The 27,620-nt window shown below is 40.1% G+C and overlaps 1 protein-coding gene and 1 pseudogene across 3 annotated transcripts in view; both read left to right on the top strand.

Annotated features, from left to right (window-relative positions):
* tnr (tenascin R) overlaps positions 1–27,620 on the top strand; it is a 676,393-nt gene that overhangs the window by 609,970 nt on the left and 38,803 nt on the right. For all 3 annotated transcript variants that reach the window (XM_008108947.3, XM_062979422.1, XM_062979423.1), the window contains exons 12-16: positions 2,752–2,841; positions 9,082–9,345; positions 11,040–11,306; positions 18,803–18,922; positions 26,204–26,347. In XM_008108947.3, the coding sequence (XP_008107154.2) occupies positions 2,752–2,841; positions 9,082–9,345; positions 11,040–11,306; positions 18,803–18,922; positions 26,204–26,347 (885 nt within the window). The remainder of the gene's footprint in view (positions 1–2,751; positions 2,842–9,081; positions 9,346–11,039; positions 11,307–18,802; positions 18,923–26,203; positions 26,348–27,620) is intronic.
* Positions 13,364–13,500, top strand: LOC134299064 (U5 spliceosomal RNA; annotated as a pseudogene).

Raw genomic sequence — 27,620 nt, 5'->3', positions numbered from 1 at the left:
TCCACATTAGAAAAGAAGAAAACACTGGCACTGGAGGGGCATGGCTTAAAAAAAGGTTGGCACAGCTACCTTTAGAGAGGTCAAACCAGTAAGGAAAATAATTTCAAAAACCATTACATTAGGGCAGCGCTTATAAAAACATGGGAAGCATATAAGATAAGATTCCATATGGGAGTACCACTTTAGTTCTCTCCTTTTGAGGCAGAATATATGAGAGAGCTACCAAGAGAAAAATGGTTGACATGCATACAAATGCTAAAATTGGGACATCAAGAAATAAGCCTAAAAACGCAAGAGGAGATTAAACAAATGGAACCTACCATGACATGGTTGAACTACTGGCAAATAAAGGAAAACTTCATAGAGGACAAAAAGACAGGTTTTGAAAAAAAAGACACAAGCTGGGACAGAATACTCACAATGGAAACAAAAGTAATAAAGGTACTGTATCAACAGCTGCTAGTATGGGATACGGAAGAAGAGCAAGTCAAAGAGACAATGATAACATGGGCAAGGGACGTAGGCCATACAATAAGTTTTGCTGATTGGGAAAAGATATGGAGGAAGAAGCTAAAATTCACATATGCGATCAAACTAAAAGAGAACTGGTATAAGATATTTTTCAGGTGGTATTTGACACCGGAAAGACTAGCGAAATTCAGTAAAAGGAAAGGTGATGGGAAATGCTGGACATATGGGAAACATAAGGGAGACTTTATACACATGTGGTGGGGATGCAAGAGGATCAAAAAGTACTGGCACGAAATCCATAAAGAAATGGAGAAAATACTACCAAAAAATTGACATAAAACCTGAGTATTTCCTATTAGGAATAACGGACTTTCAGATGGACCTCAATATGGAAAAGCTCTGTACATATATGGTCACAGCAGCTAGGATATGCCTAGCAAAAGTGTGGAAGATGCAAGAAATTCCCACAGTGGAAAAATGGATGTTGAAACTATTAGATATAAGAAATATGGATCTATTAACACAAACTATTTCACAGAGTAATCCGCCAAGAAAATAAACAGACTGGACATGTTTAAAAACAATTTTTGGCTCAAAGAAATAAATGGGCATTCACAGGTAAAATGCCCTGATGTAAAGGAAATTGATTTCGAAATGCAGGAGATCTGGAAGGGTATGGGGTGGGTACCCGTTTTTTTTTTTTTCTCTTTCCTTCTTCTTTTTCTTTAAACACTCTTGTATATTTAATCTTTTTAACTTACCACAATTGTTCCCACACTTTTTATGTATTCTGAAAACTCTAAATAAAATATATATAAAAAAGAAAAATAAAGATGCATATATTTTTATAATTTTTCTATAAATTTATTATGTAAAACAACTAGTTTATGCAATTAGACTTCTTGTGGAAATTTATCATATCACATAGAAATTTCCATTCGTCATACATTCTTTTCTTTAGACATTACATTGCCTAGAAACAGTACCCTTCTAAAGGGAACATTTCTCAAACTTGTAAGGCATGTGGTACTCGTAGCACATTACTATGGTAAGAAACATCTTACACAATATTTGTAGTGCCCAAGGCATCATACATCTCACATTTCAACACTTGAGGAATGGCACTTCTCACACAAAGCATTTACATACATTTATGTTAAGAATTATTAACTTACTGCTATACTATAAACATTGTTTCTAGTGAGTATTTCTAACTCTGTCAGTGAAGTGGCATTCTATTGGTTAGTAACATTCCACTAACATTAGCAAGCAGCATATAAGACAGTGTCTTCCGGCTCAGTCCATCAGACTGTGTTCAGAAGCACAATTCAAAGCTATGAGTTTAATTTTTCCCTGTCTTTTACACAGACAAGTATCTCTTTAAACATTAGAGACCGTGGTGGCACAACAGGTTAAAACATTGAATCTGCCGAACTAAAGGTTGGCAGTTCAAAGCCACGGATGAGGGTGAGTTCCCGCTGTTAGCCCTAGCTCCTGCCAACCTAGCAGTTTGAAAAAATGCAAATGTGAGTAGGTCAATAGGTACTGCTTTGGAAGGAAGGTAATAAAGGCACCCATGCAGCCATGCTAGCAACATGACCAGGAGATGTTTACGGACAACAACCTCCTCGGCTTGGAAATGGAATAAGAGCATCTCCCCATGGCCAGAGTTGAGCACAGCCTCCAGAAACTGGAGATGAAAAGGGGAAGCCTTTACCTTTGTTCTGTGTACTTGTATGTCATTGTTTCCACTGTATTAAAGACAGTGAATGTTTGCCTATCTGTGTATGTTGTAATCTACTCTGAGTCCCCTTGGGGAGATAGAGCAGAATATAAATTGATTGTATTATGTATTATTATTACAGTAGAGTCTCACTTATCCAAGCTAAACGGGCCGGCAGAAGCTTGGATAAGTGAATATCTTGGATTATAAGGACAGATTGAGGAAAAACCTATTAAACATCCAATTAGGTTATGATTTTACAAATTAAGCACCAAAACATCATGTTATACAACAAATTTGACAGAAAAAGTAGTTCAATAGGCAGTAATGTTATGCTGTAATTACTGTATTTACGAATTTCGCACCAAAATATCACGATATATTGAAAACATTGACTACCAAAATGGCTTGGATAATCCAGAGGCTTGGATAAGCGAATCTTGGATTAGTGAGACTCTACTGTATTTGGTTTCTAAAGTATAGGAGCACACAATGCGTATTATTATTATTATTAGCAAATCATAATGAATTTCCCATTACATTTTGTCCATATGCAGATCTGATACCAGGAACAGAATATGGAGTTGGGATTTCAGCTGTAATGGATGGAAAGCAAAGTGTTCCCGCTACTATGAATGCAAGGACCGGTGAGTGACATACATTCAGAGTAACGTCATTAGTAAAATGTTGTATGATGGGTTGCTTCCATCTGGAGTTCCAGCCAATCAGCCTGTTATCTTCAACATAGGGTGGTTCTACACAGACATTATAATCAAATTAGGAAGTAAGTTAAATTGTACCTGTTCTGCTGCAGAAAATCTTCACAATCACCCCAAGAAGTGGTTGGAGCCAGAGGCAGGGGCCACAGAATCTATCAATTATAGATCAGAATTGAACCTAGGAATGTTTCTTCTTACCCACTCCACTGAAATGTGCTGATGTGCATCTCCATGTCCATTAAGAATCAGCGCTAGACTGTGGCAGGGCACAGGAAACTAGGACAAGGGGGTGGAAAGCAAGAGCTCCCATGCAAATGTAGTTTCCTCCCTTGGAGTGTATTGGTTTACCTTCTGGCAAGCACTGTTTCAGTGTTTTTTAAAGTGTGTCAGCACTAGCAGTGTCCTGATAAGCACTCTGCATTTTTTGGATTTGGATGTGAGGCTTATGTGAGAAATACTCTGATTGGCTGCAGCGCATTATCTGACTTATTACAGACTAACTGGTGACATTTTTTAGCATGCTGTTTCTGGCTTAATACATGCTTCAGCTTGTAAAGAACTCAGGCAGAGGGGAATCTTTTTTCCCTTTCTTCTTCTTATTCACTTTAGATGGTAGCGTAACTTAGTTTAGAATATGTGTGACAGAGGCTTGGATGTTGAAGAACACTAAAAAGTTTATTCAGGCACAGAGCTTAGTGGTTACAATGTTGCTTCTCAGAGTTAAACTTTCTTCAACAGTTGCAAATATAACCTATGATGAATCCACTTTCAAAATACTTTCTCCTTTCCTTGAGCAGTCTAAATCTTTTTCTTCTCTTACAACCAAAGCTATCAACTGATCACTTTGGATCTAACTGGGATTGCTTCCCCTTACCACTCAGACTCTACAAATAAACCCAAACAAGTCACTTAACTTGCTTAATATGACACAACTAGAGATCTGAGCTTCCCTGGTTTCCCTAACCTGGAACCAGTGTCTTCCCTGTGACTCAGATCACAGACTAAACTGTTTTTAAAACATTCCCTCCTTTTCCTCCAAAAGGCGGTTGGCTCCGCCCTCGTTACTATGGCAACCTGCCTCAGAATGCTGAGCTGGCTACCATCCCCCACGCACTGGTAACTAATACTTGCCCTTTTAAACATAGTTAAATTAAACAATTAAATTAAACAATTAAACATGACATCTATAAATCAAAATAAAAACACACTTCTTTACACAGCTCACATTAGGGATGTACTTTTTGAGGGTGGGCTTTAGCACAGCTGGTAAATCACCAGCAGTAATAAGATCTACCAACCGAAAGGTGGCTAGTTCGAAGCTCGGTCGGGGTGAGCACTCAACCATAAAGCCCAGCTCACTGTTTACCTAAGCAGTTCGAAAACAGCTTAGAGCTGTAAGTAGAGAAATTAGGTACCGCTAATTAGCGAGGAAGTCATTTTATGACACCATAAAGAATAAGACCAGAAATGCGATGACCAAAAGGAAGATGAAAGGAGGAAGTCCTGATGGCTCTTCGTCATAGAGAATGGAACAACAACACCCCCCTGTGACTGAATCTGAATTCAACCTCCAAGTCATCAAAACTAGACTTTGAGACAACATACCTCCTTTCTGTCTGTTCTGTTCTGTCCTGTCTGTACAAACGGCATTGAATGTTTGCCATGTGATCCGCCCTGAGTCCCCTTGGGGAGATAGGGCGGAATATAAATATATTATTATTGTTGTTGTTGTTGTTATTATTATTATTATTATTATTATTATTATTATTATTATTATTATTATTATTACCTTGCCCTCAAGCTAGCTTTGAACTTCATTATAGTGTCTGTGTAGAACTGCCCCCAATCCTTCCTTCCCCATTTCTGCCTTTCCCAGGCAACAGTTAGTATTTTGATTTTATGCCCACCTGAACATGCTCAGTCATTAGATTGGTTAGATTTTTCTTTCCTCGCCCTTAATCTCTGTTGTGTTCTTTTTGTTTGTTTGTTGTGCTCTCTTTAAAAAATGTATCCCTCTCAAACGTTGAGGCTTCTTGAAACCTCACACCTTTCTTATGCATGAATATTCAGCTCCCTATGGATTTGCACTTGGCAAACTGTTTCCCTGTTAGTAGATATGATAGGCCATCACTGAGAGATTCCAAGTGAAATAAAATGAACCGTGTAATAGGAGCTTAGGTCAAAGATGAAAAGAAGTGCTACAGTGACAATACATGAATCCAAGTCACAAGTTCATACCATTAACACCCAGCATTCATGCCTTCGGGGAGAAGCATATTTGCTTCCTATTTAATAGTCCTCATTTAAAGGAATGCCCTTCAAATGGTAGATCAGTGTACAGCAAGTTACAGCAGGATATACAAGTAGCCTCAAAAAAATCCGATTTGGGTGATGAATTAAAGATAGTACAGCCCCTCGCCTTCTATTCAGCACTGAATGTGAACTAGCTGAAATGTACAGTGGTACAAATGTTTTTAAGGCCGTTATTTGTGACAATTTAAACACCGGACTCAGTTATTGTCATTAAATGCCATCAAGTTGATTTCAGCTTATGATGACCCTATGCTTGAGAAACCTCATCAATAGTTCTGTTCATGTCTTGCAGACTCGGGGCTGTGGCTTCTCTTATTGGGTTAATTTATCTGGAATGTGGCCTTCTCTTTTTCCCATTATCTTTTATTTTAACAAGCATTTTTGTCTTTTCGTGTGAGTCATGTCTTTTCATGACATGTAGTGACGTAATAAAAGGAGACTAGACTCCACAGGCCATGGATAAAAAAACCAAACACATTTCGGTCACATCACATATTGGCCTTAGTTCCTCCCATAATAACTAGGATCATAATAACTAGGACCCTGTCATTATGGGATAAATATTTTGAGTGCTTCTAGCTAAGCAGTCAAGATTTAGGTCAGGTATTGGGGCTTTCCTACCCTGTTTCCCCAAAAATAAGACATCCCCAGAAAATAAGACCTAGGTTTTGCTGAATTGCTAAAGATAAGGCTTCCCCCGAAAGTAAGACCTAGCAAAGTACTTGTTTGGAAGTATGCCCCCCAAACAGAACACCAGAGCATGCAGGATCAATAAATATGCGAATCATAGATTGTTGTACATGGAAATAATGGTAGCAACAAGGGATTCTTGATAGAATCCACAGTTTATCTGGTTATGCTGGTTTGTGATGACAACTACTGTACAATATATGATAAATGTTCAGTTTTTTTGTTCAACAATAAATGTTAATTATTCTTCATGGAAAAATAAGACATCCCCTGAAAATAAGACCTAGCGTATCTTTGGGAGCAAAAATTAGTATAAAACACTGTCTTATTTTCGGGGAAACAGGGTAATTATACTGTTTGCAGTTGCAATGGACCAGTCCCTTTGCTCTATTAAAGGCACTTAGCTCGTAGGATGCTAACAGACCCAGTTTACGCATTCGCACTGTATGGTGCAATGATGAACTATTTTTTCGTCATTTTGAATTTTAATTGAATCCTGAATCAATTGCAATTGATAAAAAAACATTATGAAGAAAAATTAGGCAAATTGCCAGGATGCCAAGGATAGAATCATAGAATCATAGAATAGTAGAGTTGGAAGAGACCACATGGGCCATCTAGTCCAACCCCCTGCCAAGAAGCAGGAAATCGCATTCAAAGCACCCCCGACAGATGGCCATCCAGCCTCTGCTTAAAAGCCTCCAAGGAAGGAGCCTCCACCACGGCCCCGGGGAGAGAGTTCCACTGTCGAACAGCTCTCACAGTGAGGAAGTTCTTCCTGATGTTCAGGTGGAATCTCCTTTCCTGTAGTTTGAAGCCATTGTTCCGTGTCCTAGTCTGCAGGGCAGCAGAAAACAAGCTTGCTCCCTCCTCCCTATGACTTCCCTTCATGTATTTGTACATGGCTATCATGTCTCCTCTCAGCCTTCTCTTCTGCAGGCTAAACATGCCCAGCTCTTTAAGCCGCTCCTCATAGGGCTTGTTCTCCAGACCCTTAATCATTTTAGTTTGTCATTTTAGATTGTCAAGCATACTTGGGGGCTCCTTGTGTCCAATTTATTAGAGCCTGCTAGGGTTTTAGTTAAAGTTGCTTTCTGGGCAAAGATTGTCATCTCTGGTCTAGAGTGGATGATTTTACCATGCATCCTATCTTAAACTCTGAATGTTGGCAATATTGGCTAACATGCAGGCGATGTTTTAACTCTCCTTCTGTTTTGTGTGAACAGCAGCAGGTGGTTGGTTGCTTGTTTGTTTGTTTGTGATATCACCTCAGTCTGGCATGTAATATAAAACATGTTTAAACAAAGTAGAATCAGACTATATAAAAACAAGACAGTTAAAATCAGGCAAAACAGTTTTATTCAACAGGTTGTCTTTTCTGCATCCCATTTGCTCACTTGTGTGTGCAACCAGGGCAAAGAGGAACAAACAGCTGTGCCAAAACCTCTGTTGTTGTTGTTGTTGTTCACAGTGGTGAAGAACTTCTTAGACCTCTTTGCCTCTGTCTTGGAGGTACATATGAGTAAGGATGCTTTTGTAAGGCCTCCAATACACAGGAAGGGGGAGGCAGATAAAGTTTGAAAGATAGTAATAAAGATCAAACCAACATCCTTTCACTGTCAGTAGAGGAAAATCTGTCAGATTTTATGGACACATTAGCATGTTGGCATTTTGCACACAGAGAGGTATTTACAGCTAGCATTTAAATAAAAATGCAAACAGCATTTGCCTTTATGTGATATTTGTACAGTGATTACAGCTGGAAATATCAAAGTTAGCCTTAGAATTCTGGAGCATTGATTCTTCAAACACATTGCTCAATCATTTATTTTCTGCATTAGTTTTCAGTAACCACTCAGAGTATCTGAGTATTATAAGGATTACTACATCTATAATATGTGTATAGGGCTGGTTCAAGGCCATCTGGGGATACCAGAATGCACTTCCTCATATCCATGTTTTTAAAAAATGCCATAGGGAAGTAAGTCATGACTGCTGGGTATGCCTCGTTCTTTGGGCTCCCCTGTCTCCGGGGAACGCATCAACCACTCACTTCTGCTTTCCAACTCTGTGATTCTGTGATTTTATCTTCAAGGCACAAGGTAGAAGCAACTGGCTGTTGGCCTCCCCAGAGGTTGCAGAAGACCAAACAGTTGAGTGCACCTGGTAGCCAAGGCTTGCCCTATGCCATTTTTGATAGGGACTTCCAAGCCTCATCCATATTTGCGAGGCTTAATGCAGAAAGACTGTGAATGCATGGCAAGGCTTATAAGACCCTATTAAAATAGTGTAGGGTGGCAGCAAGTTCCACCAGTTGCTCTCTTCTGCCTTATGAAGGACCTGGCCTTTCACCTTCAAGTGGGTGGATGGCATGCTCCCCACTGCAGATTCTCATGTAGAGTATTGTGTACATTTGTTTCCATGGTGGGTTGAAATGGAGAGCCATGAATCCATGGATATGGTGAACCCATTATATTCTTTTCAAGAAGAGAGACTAAGAAGGTGATAAAAGAGCTCTGTTGCATATTCTCATGAGCTTCATGCTTGCATAGTGATATATAGAGGCTTACATATCTTAAGATCTATTTGAATTTCCATCAGCAGGGGCTCTTGCACACGTGGAGTCTCTCATCTCAGTCAGCTCCAACTGCTGCTCAGTAATTGCTGATGTTTTCCACCTGCCATTATATAGAACAGAACACATCCTTTAAATGGGAGATTGAAGATACCAATTGTTTTATTTTTGTACTGTTTACTACTATGTGAGGAGAAGGTGCCATTGATTTTCCACATCAGGCTCCAAACTTTTTTTGTCCAACCTGGATGATGGGAGAGAGAGGAGGCAACAGTAAAAGTGGCGACCATGAACCCAGACTCTTAAAAGTATGGGACAACAAACCCAGTTTATTGAGGCACAGTTGTACTTCTATAATAGCAGAAACAAAGAGACATTTTAATCCAACTTCTCAGCCCTAGTTCACATATAGTAGATCTGTTTCAAAGAGTAATTTTCTTCTTGATCCAAGAAAATCTCTTTATCGAAGAAGGATTCATTGTTCCTTTGGACTGATAGGTTTTGTAAAATTCTGACTATAGACATACACACACCCAGTTGTTTCCCACTGTTACAATGTTCCCTCTTAAAATCTCCCTCTGCTACCACAGAGCTCGACAGTCCTCATGATCTCATAGTGACAGCATCCACGGAGACATCCATTTCTGTGTCCTGGACGAAAGCCAAGGGCCCCATTGATCACTACCGAGTCACCTTCATCCCTGCTTCGGGAATGGCATCTGAGGTTACCGTTGCCAAGGACCAGTCTGAGTTTACATTGTCAGACTTGGAACCCGGGACTGAGTACACTATCTCTGTCATTGCTGAGAGAGGCCGTCAGCAGAGCCTTGAGGTCACAGTGGATGCCTTTACAGGTACTGTGGGTCGTCTCAGGTTATTTGAAGATCTGGTGCTACTTTCTGGTGGTTGACTAGGCCACATTAGGAGGGGCATGGGAGATACTGGATTGGGTTCTTCATTTAAATCAGACATAAGCACATACAACTTAATAAGTCCCATTTAGTTGCTCTCATGATCAGGAAAGTGACGCTAAGCTCGAGCTTATTTAAGCCATGATGCCAGGAAAGGAAGAGGTAGCATCATTTTCTGAATCTACTAGCATCCTGAGTGAATGGTAGCTTCTGCTTTGCATTTTTGAGTTGAGGCAAAGCAAACAGTGGAGGAAAAAGCATGAAAGACCTTTCCTCAGAGCCCATAATGTCCTAAGAAGTCAGGTGGGCCTCTTAATTGACAAAATAAAATCCAGACAAACAGGTTTGACAAACAGGTCTCCCAGGACACAGCTGCTATGCCCATAGAGTAGATAAGTATGGCATTTCCTAGAAGCCATGTGCAGAGCCAGCCCAAGTGATGCTGACTGCTTTGACTGGACGCCAGTCCTCATTGTAAGATCCGTGTTGTGCACTCCCTCTGTAGCCACTTCTACTCACTTCCCCACTCCTTAAGATCGACACATACACAATGTCTCTCTTTTGTAGGGGAGGCGGCAGAGGCGGTCCAACATTGAGGTGAATTAGACAGTCGCCTGTGGCACAGACCATGCGGGGGCACTGTCGAGGCGGCAGCGGCAGAAGGCCCAGCCACCCGTCTGCGTGGCTGCCCTCCTGCTCTCCCTCGGACTCTGAGGACTCCTCGCCCACCGCCCGCCCGTCGATGGGCCTGCGCAGACGCACAGGCCCATCGACCATGCTTTTTGGGTGATTGGCCTGTGCACACGCGCAGGCCTGTCAACGGGCGGGCGGCGGGCAAGGAGTCCTCGGAGTCCGAGGGAGAGCAGGAGGGCGGCCACGCGGACGGGTGGCTGGGCCTTCTGCCAACGCTGACATCACTGCCGGTATTTATCAGCATTTTGTTTGGGGGGGGCGTGCTAAAATTCAGGAGGGGCGCCAAAATTCCAGCCACCTACTCCCGAAAATTACCTCGGTACGGTTCTGGGAGGAGGTCAGTAGCAGAAACGTGCTTATTTTATAGAACCAGCATGGGCAATTCTTGGGGGGCAAGGGCCGCATTGTGAGCTGAGCTGGGCTGGGCTGGGCTGAGCTAGGAGAGAGGGGAACAAAGGGGAGGCCGAGGGCAGTTGACGTGGGAGGGGCAGTGACACAGGTAGCAGTTGCCGTGATGGGGACAGTTGGTGCAGGGGCAGTCGGCATCTGCAGGCTGAGAGGAGGAGGAGACAGGTCACTACCAAGAGTTCTCTAGACGGCTCTCACCAGCCTCCATGCCTCTGCCTCAGCCCTCCTGTCAGCCTGGGGACATGGTGGGCTGCCACATCTGCATGGAGGGTTGAGGCAGACAAGGGCTGGATTTGTCCAAGCCTGTTCTAGCAAGATAGGTATTGGAACTGAAAAATTCTTGGCAAATGCATATGAATCTGATTTCCCCTTTCTTTCCCCTTTGCTAACAAGAAGCCAATGGCTCAGATTACTCACTGACTGCTCCTTTTGCAAATACTTAAGACATGCACTACTCACTTGCACTCCATGGCTGAAAAAGGCCTGGTCTACCTTTTTTTAGGCTTGCAGCTTTCTTTCTGCATTCTTATTTTCAGGGTTCCGACCCATCACACAGCTTCACTTTTCTCATGTGACTTCCTCCAGTGTGAACATCACTTGGAGTGATCCCTCCCCTCCAGCAGATAAACTCATACTGAACTACAGTCCCAGAGACAAAGAGGAAACCAAACAAGTGATGCTGGATCCGACCAAGAGACATGCTGCCTTGACTGGCCTGCAACCCTCCACAGAATACATGGTCTCCTTGGTGGCTGTGCATGGCCCCATCAGCTCTGAGCCCATTATTGGCTCCATCGTAACAGGTAAGAGGAGAAGGGCTCTCTCTCATACCATGGTACAGTAGAGTCTCACTTATCCAAGACTCACTTATCCAAGGTTCTGGATTATCCAAGGCATTTTTGTAGTAAATGTTTTCAACATATCATGATATATTGGTGCTAAATTCGTAAATACAGTAATTGCAACATAACATTACTGCTTATTGAACTATGTTTTCTGTAAATTTTGTTCTATAACATGATGCTTTGGTGCTTAATTTGTAAAATCATAACCTAATTTGATGTTTAATAGGCTTTTCCTTAATCCCTCCTTATTATCCAAGATATTTGCTTATCCAAGCTTCTGCCGGCCCGTTTAGCTTGGATAAGTGAGACTCTACTGTAGTTTGCTGCCTATGTTCTCACCTCTTGAACACAGGATATCCTTCATGATGGAATGGGGAAAAAGAAATACAAGTTCAAGCTAGCTGCTGAAACTCAGGGTGAACGTTTGTTTGAATGCAGGACATCATTCTGTCTCTTTAAAAAGTCACATTTGGCCCAAACTCATTTAACAAATGAGCAAAAAGAGAGAAAAGGGGCTTATCTACACTGACCATGTAATGCAATTTAAAGCTAGCTAGATAACGCACGCTGCCAAAGCACACTGCAACACAAGTTAATGATTATTAAAGGGATAAAGCGCATCAAGCAAAGTCGGAGGAAGACCCTGAATATGCATCATGAGCCCCAAATATAAATCATATCACATTGTGAAATCAGCCCCATGGAATGTGAAACGCATTGTAGACATCCGCCAGAACTGAAATGTGTGGGCAGTGAGGTGGGGGGTATCAAAAATGTCCCAAGGGAAAAGCTGTACAACTGTTGAACAGTTGACCCTTTTGGACAGATAATTTATTACCTCCACTGCTAACGGCCACGTTCCTTCTTGTTTTCACCTCTTATGCCTCTGGGGTGCTGGTGCACCTCTTGCCTACAAAAGGGGGAAAAACAACCACACACTGCGGATTCTGGAACCTGTTCAGGACTGCCTTCTGTGCTTAATGTTATCACCTTCCTGGCTGCAAATATATTTCAGAAATGAGCCTAATCATCTGCACAGTGAAGCCAGTTTCTCCCAATCGGTTCCAAATTAACCTAAATGATCAATCTAGATGAGTTTAAGGAGTATCAGTAAGCTCAGTAAGATCAGATACCGTATATACTCGAGTATAAGCTGACCCAAATATAAGCCAAGGCACCTAATTATACCACAAAAAAACTGGGAAAACATTGACTCAAGTATAAGCCGAGAATGGTAAATTTCAGAAATAAAAATAGGTTCCAATAAAATTACATTAATTGAGGTATCCGTAGGTTAAATGTTTTTGAATATTTACATAAAGCTCAAATTTAAGATAAGACTGTCCAACTCTGATTAAATCATTATTCTCATCTTCTTCAATGTAAATGTGCTTATGTATCCTTTTAATAATAATAAATACAGGAAATTAATACATGTATTAATAAATAGAGTAAAATAATAAATGTAATAATAATAATAAGATCAGAGTGAAATAATAAATGTATTAATAATAATAATAAATAGAGTAAAATAAATGTAATAGTAGCAACAGTAATAGAGAAAAATAATAAATGTAATAATACCAATAATAATAGAGAAAAATAATGTACCATATATTCTCGAGTATAAGCTGACCCAAATATAAGCCAACCAGGACCCTCACCCGAGTATAAGTCGAGGGGGGCTTTTTCAGTCTTAAAAAAAGGGCTGAAAAACTAGGCTTATACTCGAGTATATACAGTAATTGTTTTTTCTTCCCCATTAATATCTTTGACTAAATTCTAATGTTGCTTTATCACATGTGCCTCAGTTTTAATCCAGGTACGTAATAGACACCCAGTTCCCATCACCACCATTTCCTTTTTTTTTTTTTTTGCTTTTGCTTTCTTTAAGTCAAAAATATAAAGCGTTCTCAAAGATATACACAAACAAACACATACAATGGGCCCTCTGGATCTGTGGGCTCCAGATACACAAATTCAACTGATCCAGATATTCACCTTATCACAGATCTCCACTCCCCACATTATTAGGTGTCAATGATAAATAAATCTTTATGTATAAATCTTTTGCCTTTTACTAAAGATTTCTGTGGAAAGGAACATTTATGAGTTTGTAAACAATTTTTTTGAGGCTGGGGGCAAACATCATGTGATGGGATACTTTGGAAATCATTTTCAAACATTCTCAGAAACAGAGTATTTCCTAATATGATAAGGTCCTAAGTCCAAGGTGTCAGTTTTTAGCTGCTGCCCGTTCAGTCAATTCCTGTTCTGAGCTCTATATCTGTAGGAGGCAGTGCTGGAGGATAGACTTGAGCAGATTCTAGGAGTAGCCCTTTTGCTGGTCCAGTCTAGGATCTGGCCAGTCTAGGAACTGGGATCTGGGCCCATAACCAAATGTCAGAGTATTAGCAGTGCAGCAGTAGTTGGATGGAATCAGTGGAACGCAGAACGAAGAGACACCCAGAGACTTTGGTAAAACTATATACAAGTTTTACTGTAAGTAATAATCAAGACAAACAGACTTGCAGACGAACACAGGACTCTAGGCAGACAGGACTCAACACAACTCAGAACTGAACAGAACTGATGCAATCAGCAATGCATACACACACTTGTGTCTGGACACTCCCCAGTTCCAGCCACACATCAAGGTCAACACAGCTTCTCAGCAATTAACTCTTTCGAGACTATAGCACTGTCTGGATGATGCAATCAGTATGCAATACAGGCAAGACACAAATTGCATTTAAACACTACCAATACACAAATCCCACATTAACAGGATGAAGTATACCCTGAATGAAAGATGAACTACAGGTAATTTTTCAAAGTTCTAATCCAAGCATATTGACATATCAGAGTAAGCAGCAATCAAGCAAAGCAAAAGTAGGTGGGGATCTATGTCTGTGTGTGATCAGATGTCCCATTTTCTCACCAGGCATCTTGCAAACTCCCATGGCTTATGCTTCTAGTAATACTTTGCCTCAGTCTGGCCATTGACTGGATTAAAGGGATTGTTAGTTTCATGTCTCACCAGGCTATAAATCATGTGCTGTACCTCCTTACCACCAGCAAACAGACAAATTCTACAATGGCACAATAGATTCCAAATTTCCTTTTTTCCTAGCCAGCTCATTTGTCCTGGGCTGTTGCTACAGTAATCTTCCTGTATTTCTTTGTTGTCTCAGTGCTGCGTTTTTCTTTTAGACCATAACTAATTCCAACTGCAGTGCCAGGCAATTATATACATATGCACACTGTTAGCCTCAAAATCCACAAAATAGCCAAAAAGACAGATTTGTACAGTGTACATTCATTCTGAAATCCCCCGAAATGCCAAAAACATCCTTCCAGCTGAAGTATGTGAAGCAAATAGAAGCCTATCCTCTGTGAGGCTATATATCTGCTTCACATGGTTTAGCATACAGAAAGAAAACATGACAGAGAGAAGACTAAGCTAAAATGTTTCTCCCTGACATCTTTCTATGTATAGCTATAGGCCTCTAGCTATGTTTATCCCTCATCTAGATTTCCCATCCTGAGGGGAATAGTACAGAGACTTATCTTGTGGCAATGCCACACCAGTCATTAATAATAATAATAATAATAATAATAATAATAATAATAATAATAATAGCAGTAAAGAACTGGTGGCATCACAAACCTGCAAAGATAATGGAAAACGAACACGCAAAGATACTGTGGGACTTTCGAATCCAGACTGACAAAGTTCTGGAACACAACACACCAGACATCACAGTTGTGGAAAATAAAAAGGTTTGGATTATTGATGTCGCCAAACCAGGTGACAGTCGAATTGATGAAAAACAACAGGAAAAGCTTAGCTGCTATCAGGACCTCAAGATTGAACTTCAAAGACTCTGGCAGAAACCAGTACAGGCGGTCCCAGTGGTGATTGGCACATTGGGAGCTGTGCCAAAAGATCTCAGCCGGCATTTGAAAACAATAGACATTGACAAAATTACGATCTGCCAACTGCAAAAGGCCACTCGAGTGGGATCTGCGTGCATCATCCAAAAATACATCACACAGTCCTAGACACTTGGGAAGTGTTCGACTTGTGATTTTGTGATACAAAATCCAACATATCTATCTTGTTTGCTGTGTCATACTATGTCGTTGTGTCAATAATAACAATAATAATAATAATAATTTATTTATATTCTGCCCCATGAGGACACAGAGCGGATTACAATATAAACAGATACAGGCAAACATTAAATGCCTTTTTACAATACAATGACATACACAGATAAAGGCAAAGGCTTTTCCTTTCATTTCCGGCTTTGGAGGCGGTGCTCATCTCTGCCTCTGAGACAGGTATTCTTCTCCATCTTCAAGCCAAGGTGCCTGTGTTGTCACCTACTTGTCACGTGACCAGCATGACTGCTTGGAGCGTCTTTATGCCTTTCCTGCCAAAGCATTGCCTATTTATGTACTCACATTGGCATGTTTTTGAACTTCTAGGTTGGCAGGAGCTAGGGCTAACAGCGGGAGCTCACCCCGTCTTGTGTTCAGTGAGCCAGATCAGCTTATTCAGGATCCTACACACCCTCCAAAATCACTCAGGATCCCATGCATTCTGTCTAGAACATAAATTGAAGGCAGGGAGTACTTTACACTATTGCAGAATAACTCAACACTAACCGTACCCAAGATCTAGAGCAGATGTAAGCAAAATGTGGCCCAGATCCTATTTTTGTCAAAAATTTGGTGGGGGGATCCACTACAAATTGCTCCATAATGATCTAAGATTGAGGATAATTTTTTGCTTTTTTCCACTATCAAAATAATCCAAAACGCCCTCTAAAAGCCCAGGAAGAACTCCTCCTGAACAGTGGAGGAGTATTAATATCTCTAGCACTAAAAGCAGAAGCTCATATATTTGTGGCTCTAACTCCAAGTTTTTTTAACTGTCTGATAACTACAGTCCTGAGTGATGGGATATTGAAGAAGCTTTCTTGAACATATTGTGGATTCCGTATTTTTCCCTCCCTCTGCTCCCAATGGAGGAGGTATCTCAGGTGCACATGCAGATGTTATGGAGAAGGCTTGCCCCTTCTGCTCTTAGAACCACTGCTGGAATGTTTTTTTCTAATCACGGTCCCTTTGTGGTGTCAAAACCAGCTCCTTAAATGAGGAATGAAATGTATAATCATGTTAACTGCCTTGCCAATTACTATGATAAATGAAGCAAAGCCATTGATATAAGACCTATACAGATGCACACACAATTATGTTTTGGAGCACATTTTAAGGTCTTCTTATCAACAGTGACAGCTAGCAGATTACTTTTGTAAAAAAATGGCAAAATTCTAGAGAGTAAGCTATCACCATGGCTGAAAAGTGACAGTGTGCAAAACTGCTGTGTCTGCCATTTTGGCCTAAGAATTTAATGTGCATGTCAATCATCTATCAAAGCGATTATTTAAGTAGATTTATTTATATCAAGCGCTTCAAAAGATGCATCTGCTACTATCATTGCCTTTTCTTGGTTGTATGATAGTGTCTTGAATAAAACATAACCATATATTTGCATTCCCTCCCCCCCCCCCCCCCCCCCAAACTCAAGGCAGGTTGACACTAGAAGAAACATGGCGCAAACCTGCATCAATCTGCCAGTCTTCTATATCAAAAAGTTCACTAGAACCTCCTCTCTTAATAGAAATTAGAAAGCTTTGTATCCACATTTCCTAAAAGTCCTTTTCCAGATGTCTGAGCAAAAAGTTCATTGCAAGATTAATGAATATGTTCCTATCCCAAAAGCAATGAGAATGAGGGTTTTTGGTGCAGTGCAGAAGGGCCAGGAAAGGAAAGTGGTGGTTGAGACATGTGGAGGGGACCCAGGCATACTTTTTGACCTTCCTCAGTTGAGTCTGCACCTGTCGCACCTCAGGTTAGCTTCACCTTGCTAAAGACAGCAAGCCACACACAGGAAGTAGTCTTTTGTAGTTTATTTAGAAAATAGGCAAAGGACCGTTCATAAAAGGGTAAAAGATCAGTTCCAAAAGATGGGTACAAAACCAAGGCTGTAAGCAATAAGTCCATAGAAACATAGAGCATAGAACAAGGTCCTTTCATGGAAGCCAAAAGTCCCAGCAAAAAGATATATCCACGAGATATTACAGAAAGGCAAACTTGGCACAGGACAGCAGACTTACTTCTAGATCAAGCGATGGAGTTGCATTAACAGAGAGCTCTCTGCGAGCAGACGGTTTTAAAAGCATGACATAAAAGCGTTCCTTTGCCCTTTGAACTCTCGTTTATTGGCTATGCAAAGGCTTCTCCGCAATCCTCTAAATTCCAGTCTCGTAGCCCGATCGAGATCCCCAGAGTCAAGGCCACTGAGCTCATTATCAGGTGGCAAAGTGTTATCCTCCCTTTCTACTCCCTGCACCTGAAATTCCTCGTTAGAAACAACATCATGATTTATTCCCATGGGAACAACTCCCTGCTCTTCATTTCCCACGCTCCTATAATTCCCAGCATCAGAGTCATCCTCAAATTCATCCTGAATCCCATCATTATGCACATATAACCCAGAATCATCATCAGAGTCATGCAAAGGCACATCAGAATCACAAAAAGGCAAAGGCTGAGCCACAACAGCACCTTTGTAGCAGTCAGTACATTAGCAAAGTGCATTGTTGTGTCTTACAATGGGTGAAATGCAGAAGAGTCTGGACCAACATCCTTCAACTTCATAAAATGAAAACAGCATGACTGTTTACGTGAAGGCTCTTCTGAAAGCTTCTCCACCCACCATATGACCCTGACTCGGCTCTGTGCAATATCTTTCCGCAAGCTCAAAACTCACCTCAAAGGACATCCATTTGTCTCATCTCAATGCTTTGAGATGAGACAAGGACTTTAAGCAACATCTCAAGTCAATACTTCATCCACTGCTATGAAGAGTGGCAGCAGCACTGGAATCACTGTATTCGATCACAAGGCATCTGTTTTGAAAGGGGTAGACTATAATTGCATGTTTGTTCAATAAAATAAATAAATCATTCTCATTACTTTTGGGACAGACCATGTATTGTCTCAGCAGTAAAGACAAAGAATTTCCAGTGAGATATAAGAAGAGAGGGGCACATGTGCTCTGATCTTTGGTGTGAGAAGTAGTGCATAAGTCACCCCATGTTTTCAATGTAGAATGTGGGAAACAGTAGTATTTAAATGATAGAAGCATATTATTCCTGACTATAAAGGATCAAATGTAAAACCATACAATCACAAGTACAGTAGAGTCTCGCTTATCCAACATAAACGGGCCGGCAGAACGTTGGATAAGCGAAAATGTTGGATAATAACAAGGGATTAAGGAAAAGCCTATTAAACATCAAATTGCATTATGATTTTACAAATGAAGCACCAAAACTGCGTGTTGACAAGTTCTTTGTTTTGTATGTTGCTTCACATAGGAATTGATCCACCTAGAAACCTGACTATTGATAATGTGACGACAGATTCTGTGACTTTCCACTGGGCCCCTCCTATTGCATCCTTTGACCACTATAGGATAGCCTGTAAATCTGCTGAAGGTAAGTGCTCCACAATACAAAGGCCTATCTGTGCAGAAATGCTAAACTCCATCAGTTAATACAAAAAGGTCTAACTGGAAAAAGGTAAGTATTGGTTAAAAAATAAGATTTTTGTCACTAGTTTGGCTGGCTGTTGATTGACAAGGCAGCATGACTTGTTGTAATGATTTTGAAAAATGCTCCTCCACACCGGCCAAATGCCTTGAGATGAGACAGGAACTGTACTTATTTGGGGGTGTTCTGATATCCATATGATATTCTAGAATCAGTATTTTTCTTGGGAAATTTAAATATACCGTATATACTCGAAGATAAGCCGAGTTTTTCAGCCATTATTTATGAGCTGAAAAAGCCTCCCCCCAGCTTATAATCGGATCAAGTTCAAGGCTGGCAACAGAGCCTGCAGGCTATTGCTTGCAATATGTGATCTATTTCTCTCTTCTCCTCCCTTATCAGTGTGTTTACTTTTGCAAAGCCTCCCTCGCTCTTAATCAAGGGAATGCTTTGAAAAGAGAGACACCCTTGCATGTCAGAAAGAAGAAAAAAATATATTCATTAATCTTATGAAAGCATTTTCCCATGAAATATTTGTTAAACTCTCCTACAGATATATAGGCATTAACCCCTTGCAAGCTTTTGCAATCTCTATGTACCTTTATATGTGTATCTATATACATTAATTTTATATATGAATTTCCCCTCATATGTTTGCTGGTCTTTGCAAATCCTTTATACATATAGATCCATGTACATGTGTATCTGTAGCTATACATATACATTATTTTTATATATGATTTTTTATATATTCATATCTATCTAGACATGTCTATATATATATTTGTGTGTTCATTTCACCCCTGTAATATTTGCAAGCCCTATATATAGGTAGGTAAGAATATATTCATATCTATCCAGACATATAGATATTTGCAGAGACTTGCAAACATATGAGGGGAAATTCATATATATATATAGGGCTTGCAAATATTGTAGGGAAATGCACACACACACAGAGCGGATTTGCAAACGTTTCGTGAAATATGTGAAATTCGTGTCTATAATTATAGATCTATATCTAGCTCTGCATTGTTTATATAAGCAGTGAATGTTTGTCTTTTACTATGTTGGAAGCCGTCCTGAGTCCCCATGGGGAGATAGGGTGGGATCCAAATGAAGTTTTTATTATTATGGTTGTTGTTGTTGTTATTATTATTATTATTATTATTATTATTATCATTATCATTATTATTAGGTTATTGTTGATACCATATTGTTTTTGTTGCCCCTACTTTTCCACTTAAGGAGCTAGTTTATTGTTTTTCTTTGAAATCCGGTAAATATTCAAAACATTTAACCTACTGATGCCTTGATTAATGAAATTTTATTGGTATCTATTTTTATTTTGAAATTTACCCTTAGCTGCTGCATTTCCCACCCTCGGCTTATACTCAAGTCAATAAGTTATCCCATTTTTTGTGGTAAAATTAGGTGCCTTGGCTTATATTCAGATCGGCTTATACTCGAGTATATACGGTAATATAAAGGGATTGTGGATATGCACGCAAGGGCAGATGCTGAGTGTATGGAGGGGATAACAGGGTGGTGTGGGAGGGAAACCAGATCCACATTAGAGCTTAAACATATTTACAACACCCAGTATATTTAGGATACAACTAAATGCAAGAGCAAAAATAAGCTGTTACAAGGTGTGAAATCTGAATTGTTGGTCAGGTTGGAGCAACCCAAGTTGTCACTCAACTTGGGAATAATGGAGCAGGTGGTGCAGTATGGAAAATGCAGTAGAGTATAGGTAAAGAGGCAATATAGGAATATCTGTTTAATCTAAACGTATTCAAATCCCCAGGGTCAGATGAAGTATTAAAGGGTATTTAAAAAAACTAGCAGAAGCAATTTCAGAACTAATCATCTTTGAGAATTCCTGGAGAACAGGGTGTCAGGATTTGGACAGTATGACCATTTTGTTTCCAAAAAAGCCCCATTGCATTGCAGCTGGCACTAACAGTACTTTATTTGTTTAACTAATAACAGGAACAGCCTGTATAGATATCAGTGTCAGAACTGAACATCTGACGACAGATTTATAGAAGTTCCTGTATGTATAATTTGATTCAGGAAAAACACTCGAAACATACATTTGTTCATTAATGATAAATCCCAGCTTTTTTCTCATTCCTACCTATTGTAAAAAGTTCAGTTCCTTCGATCTCATCCAACTTTAGTATAAACCAGTCATCTATAACTTCTTCCATCCCTTTATTATTCTAGCACTCACCCACCCCCATGTTTTGAAGATGGAAACAACATTTGGAGATGAGTTCTCTTCCCCCTTCCCCAATAAATGTCAACATGAGACATACCAATGTTGGGGTGTAAAGAGTCATAACACAGGAGACATTCCAGCAGATTGGAGGAAAGCAAATGTTGTCCCCATTTTTAAAAAGGAGGAAAAAGAGGTCTCAAACCATTCCTGCCCAGTCAGTTTGACATCAATACTAGGAAATATTCTGGAGCAGATCATAAAAGCACTTAGGAATTAACGCCATACTTTCAAAAAGTCAACACAGTTTTGCAACGCTAATGGACTTTATATCCTTTTTGAAAGATATACAAGCTTGGTAGATGAAGGGAATGCTATGGATATAGGATATCTTGATTTCAGTAAGGCCTTTGACACGGTCCTCAATGCCATCCTAGCAAAGAAGCTAATCAAATGTGGGATAAAACAGGGCTTCTTAAGGTTTTCACCAAATTGAGAAGGAAAACTAATATCCCAGAGGACAGAATCAGAATCCAAAATGACCTTAACACATTAGAAAGCTGGGCCAAGACTAACAAAATGAATTAAAACAGGGAGAAATGTACAGTACTACACTACAAATGTACATTACTACTAGATAATAAAAATGAATTGCACAAACATAGGATGGGTGATACCTGGCTTGAAAACAGTCCATGTGAAAGAAATCTTGGAATCATAAGAGAACACTAGCTGAGCATGAGTCAACTGTGTGATGAAGCAACTAAAAAAGCCAATGCAATTCTAGGCATCTATAGAAGCACAGTGACTAGGTCGAAAGAAGTCATGGTCCCATTCTATTCTACTTTGGTCAGACCTCACGTGAAATATTGTGTCCAATTCTGGGCTCTACAATTAAAGGATATTGAAAAGCTGCAATGTGTCCAAAGGAGGGCAACCAAAATGATAAAATGTCTGGAAGGCAAGCCTTATAAGGATTGGCTTAAAGAGCTGGGTATGTTTAGCCTGCAGAAGAAAAGGTTGAGATGAGACATGATCACTGTGTTTAAATATTTGAAAGCTTGATTTCTGCTGGTCTAAAGACTAGGACACAGATCAATGGGTTCAAATGACAGGAAAAGAGAATCCACCTAAACATTAGGAAGAACTTCTTGATGGTAAGAGCTGTCTGACAGTGGAATATGCAGTTTGGAGGAGCTCCTTCTCTGGAGATTTTAAAGGAGAGGATGATGGCCACCTGTCAGGAGAACTTTATCTATACTTTCCTGCATGGCAGAGGGTTGGACTGGATGGCCCTTATGGTCTCTTCCAACTCTATGATTCTATATTTCTAATTTTCAGTTAACTCTACACTGATGGTATTATTTCAGCTGGTTCTAAGATGGTTGGGGGAATATCTGCAATTACCTTCAGAAAAAATAATCCAGAAATGTCTGTGAAATATAATCCAGAAAGTTGCCAAGAATGTGTTAAAATTTCCCCGTTCTCCTTTCAAGGAGAAGGGACCTACCTTTCATAGTTCTGCTGGGCTAATAATCTCCAAGGTATATTCATTGTGCTTTCTTTGAAGGTAGGTGAAAAGCAGGAATCTGCATGTTTACTCAGAAGTAAGACCCAGTAGGTTTAATTTGGCTTATCCCTTGCAAATATGCATAAGATTGCAGGCTTAATAAACTAAAAATATTTTTCGTCTGTTGCTGCGCGAGATTAAAGAGTCCAGATTTGTCACTTCAAAAGGACAGATGGGACATTAAAATAAAGGAAGGGTAAATATTTTTGCAAGAGAGCTTCATTTGCATTTCACAAGCACCTCAAACAAGTGACTTCTGTACCAGATGATATTTTTAATTACTTTGAAATACACATTTCCCAAAAGTTATCCATGATGTATGTGGTTCTGTCATCTCACCTTTATGGAGGCAGGTTTTTAGATATCTGATTGTACCAGAAATGGATCAAAACATGCTTTTTGTTGCATGTGAACAGATTATAAATATCTGGGTATATGCATATGCTACTTTTTTACTGTATACATTTACCTAGGGAAGTTACTGATGTGGCACTGGCCTTCCCACAACAGTCATTGGGCTGAATCAAATTCTGTCTCAGCTAGAGTAGACCCATTGCAATTGATATGGAATTTAGACCACAATAAACGGTGAGAATTCAGCCTGGTGAATTCTTAACCATAATTAATAACCAAAGGTCCAGACTAAAAACTCACCAGTGAGGCAATGTCTTAGGACAGAGGCATTTATTTGCATCTTGACCAAGATGAGACGCATGCAAATTCCTGCTCCAAAATTACAAGCATCAGAGAGCATGTGTTCTGCACAACAGATTTTATGCAACAAGGTCCAGTGCTCCAGTTTGAACCATTCCTCTTCTGTTTCTGGTTGGCTGAGCTCCAATGATCTGGCTGGAAATCCCCTCCCAGTCAGGTGAGGAAAGCTCTGTGAGTGGAGAGGAGTCTCCAGGAAGGGATCCAGGTCCTGGAAAACAATGGAAGCTGATCTCAGTGGTCTTGGCTTGGACTAGCTAAACACAGATGTTAATTGCTTGTTATATTCTTTGCCTAAGGCTGAGAAAGCATTCCTGACTTTAGCTTGAGTCAGGCAGTTTAGTTTCTTATATTTAGTACATTTAAGAATAAGGCAGAATAAAAGTACAGTTTGTACATTTCAGACTTGGGAAATAGATACATTATATACAAGGATAAAAGTTAAAACAGCAAAGAATTGATACAAATGTGGTAGTTACTTGATGATTGTCTTTAGAAGTTTAAGCATGAAGATGATGGGATTATGCAGATTCCTTTTGCCCAGGCTAGCAGAAATAGAGAATGTCAAAATGACTGAGTCGCCTTTGTTTTGGGTCACACCAGGGGCCATTACTCTATGTGAAACAATAGCTGCATAGTGGGTTGTTGTGAGTTTTCTGGGTTGTATGGCCATGTTCCAGAAGCATTCTTTCCTGATGTTTTGCCCACATCTGTGGCAAGCATCCTCAGAGGTTGTGAGGTATATTGGAAACTAGGCAAGGGAGATTTATATATCTGTGGAAGGTCCAGGGAGGGAGAAAGAACTCTTGTCTGTTGGAGTCAAGTGTGAATGTTGTAATTAATCACCTTGATTAACATTTAATGGCCTTGCAGCTTCAAGGCCAGGCTGATTCGTGCCCAAAGGCATCCTTTGCTGGGAGGTGTTAGCTGGCCCTGATTGTTTCCTGTCTGGAATTCCCCTGTTCTTAAGTGTTGTTCTTTATTTATTATCCTAATTTTAGAGTTTTTTAATACTGGTAGCCAGATTTTGTTCATTTTCATGGTTTCCTCCTTTGTTGAAATCGTCCACATGCTTGTGGATTTCAATGGCTTCTCTATGTAGTCTGGCATAGTGGTTGTTAGAGTGGTCTAGCATTTCTATGTTCTCAAATAATATACTGTGTATATTAATATGGCTGATTTCTCTGGTTGAGTTAGTCTGCAGTGCCTTTCATTTTCCTTGATTCGTGTTTGGGTGCTGCATTTGGTGGTCCCTATGTAGCCTTGTCCACAGCTGTAAGGTATACGGTAGACTCCTGCAGAGGTGAGAGGATTCCTCTTGTCCTTCGCTGAACGTAGCATTTGTTGGATTTTCTTAGTGGGTCTGTAGATAGTTTGTAGGTTGTGTTTCTTCATCAGCTTCTCTATGCAGTCAGTGTTTCCCTTGACGTATGGTAAGAACACGTTTCTTCTGAGTGGATCTTTGTCTTTAATCTCATGGCTTGTTCTTGGCCTTGCAACTCTTCTGATGTCCATAGTGGAGTATCCATTAGCCTGTAGAGCCAAGTTTAGGTGGTTCAGTTCACCTTGGAGGAGGTGGGGTTTGCAGATTCTTTTTTGCATGCTTCTGCCAGGGCTTTAATTGTGCTTCTTTTTTGACTTGGATGATGGCTGGAGTTTTTATGCAGGTATCTATCTGTGTGTGTGGGCTTTCTGTAAGTGTGGCTCAATTGTTGATTGGGTTTGCAGATGACTAGGACATATAGAAATGGCAGTTTTCCTTCATTTTCTTTTTCCATGGCGAATTAGATGTTTAGGTAGATGCTGTTGAGGTGGTCCAGGAACTTGTTTAGCTGGATAATTTGCTTCCTGACCCAGGTCAGGTAGAAGTTAATGTTTTTCTGTCCTAGAAGTAAAATAGTAAAATGTTTAATATATTTATAGGAATAAAAGTGGGAGAAAATATAGTTTATGGAGGAAGGAGAGAGAGAGACCTGGGGGTGATGGTGATGTCTGGGAGTTTTATGCAAAAGAGAGGACTATAAATCCCTAACTATAATTTTTTTTTTATTAGGGGTGAGAGTAGTGGTGTTCGATGACGCAAAGAACAAAACTTTGAGTTACCACTTATGTACGTCTCATTTAATTCAGTGGGTCTGCTCCAACTGGAAATAACATTAGGATTTAATCTGTAATGTCCTAACCAGACTCTAGGACATGAAGTATTATGAAACTTCTTGCTTAGGAAGTTTTCAAGTAAGCCTCTGTGCAAATGTTCCAAAATACAGTATGTAATTTGAATTAGATTTGTAGAATAAACAGGTTATTTTCGGTAGTAGTCTCTTTAATGCCTTTCTCTGAGGACTCAACTAATATATACATTATGGTCTTTTCAGTACCAAGTTAAGACCTTTGTGTTTTGATATTTTAATCTTCCATATCATTTTATTTGCATTTCCGATAATTTGACAATGTTTTCCAGCATGACGGCATGTTCTTAACACCTTCTAGGGGTTTTATCCTGTGTCATACTTGTGTAAACCACCGAAATAGCTTAGGTAAGGGGTGCCATAACATAATAAGAAATAAGGGAATAAATTGCTCAAATGATATGGTCTCCTCTCCACCATGGTGGTAGCCAAGGCTGGCAAATCTCTCCTGCTCATGCTGGCTTTAGTCCGACTGTGTTTAGAGCAGCCAACTTTGCTAAGAGATAACAAGGCCTTTTTCTCAATCCACACAGGACGAGTGGACAGCATAGTTGTTGCCAAAGGTGTCACCGAGTACACACTCAGCCACCTACAGCCGGCTACTGAGTATGAGATCTTTCTGAAGACTGTGCGGGGCAGAGAGGAAAGCGAACCTCTTTCACACATCATGTATACAGGTATGGATGGTCTTGAAGATGGAGTTATTGTAGAATGGCAGAATAACCCAGAACTCCCAATTACAAGAGCACAGTACCTGCAAGATTTAACTGTGACCAAGGAAGTCCCTCATTCGGCTCATGCCTCGGTCAAGAACATATTAGTGGGCCTTTAGACAAACCACTGTTCTCTCTTCTTCAGCCTTCCTCTGCTTTCATCACACTTGCAGTATGCAGTCCACTGGGTGTCAAAGCTGGGAAATCATGCAGAGCTAATATTTGGACCAAAAACTTAAACTTTTAGTGTTTATACAAGCTGAAATACTTGGGATTCCCATTTAAAGAGCCGTTGAAAATGTGGCACTGGCAAAAAGACAGATGTTGATATGTCAATTTGAGGATTGCACATGTTGTATTTCAGGAAAGGGTTCTGATTTTCTGGGATAATAAATAATGGATCTTTTAATAGGAACAAAGCCCTGCAAACATTGCTTGCTGAGAAGAAAGTGATAAAGCAAGCAATGGTAGTAAAAACAGGTGATAGGCTGGGCTGTGGCGCAGGCTGGTTAACAGCCAGCTACAACAAATCAGTCTGACCAAGAGGTCATGAATTCGAGGCCAGCCCGTGCCTGCATCTGTCTCTGTCTCTGTTCTATGTTATGGCATTGAATGTTTGCCTTATATGTACATAATGTGATCCGCCCTGAGTCCCCTTCGGGGTGAGAAGGGCGGAATATAAATACTGTAAATAAATAAATAGACCCAAAAGATCTCTGTTCCTTTACATGCTAATCCAAAATCAAGTCAGATCTCTTCCAGTGCCTGTGTGATTGCTACAGTAGCACAGAAGTTATTGCTACAGTAGTACAAATCAAAACACAACAAATTATAGTTATACAGCTAACAAAATATACCAAGCAACCATTTCCCTACATGTGCAAATATATAATTCCATTTTGGATGGACAACAACTATCATAAAGTGCCTTTTAGATCATGCCATGGATTATGTGAAGAAGAGACATTTGAAATAACACATATATGTATCCTATCCTTCACTGTGTTTATTCTGGAAATATTTTCCAACAGAAATATTTTCTTTACTAGTTAGTAAAGCTGGTTTCCTCTTGACATTAAGTCTAATCCTGTCCAACTCTGAGGGGTGGTGCTCATCTCCATTTCTAAGAAGAGCTGACATTGTTCGTTGACACCTCCTAAGTCATAGAGCACCATTGTCAGATAGTCCACGGCTGCATGGAGCACCGTTACCTTCCCGCCAAAGTGCATGTTTTCGA

The sequence above is a fragment of the Anolis carolinensis genome, chromosome 4 (genome assembly GCF_035594765.1).
Source record: "Anolis carolinensis isolate JA03-04 chromosome 4, rAnoCar3.1.pri, whole genome shotgun sequence".
Taxonomy (NCBI): Eukaryota; Metazoa; Chordata; class Lepidosauria; order Squamata; family Dactyloidae; genus Anolis; species Anolis carolinensis.
This window is presented reverse-complemented; position numbering and strand designations above follow the sequence as displayed.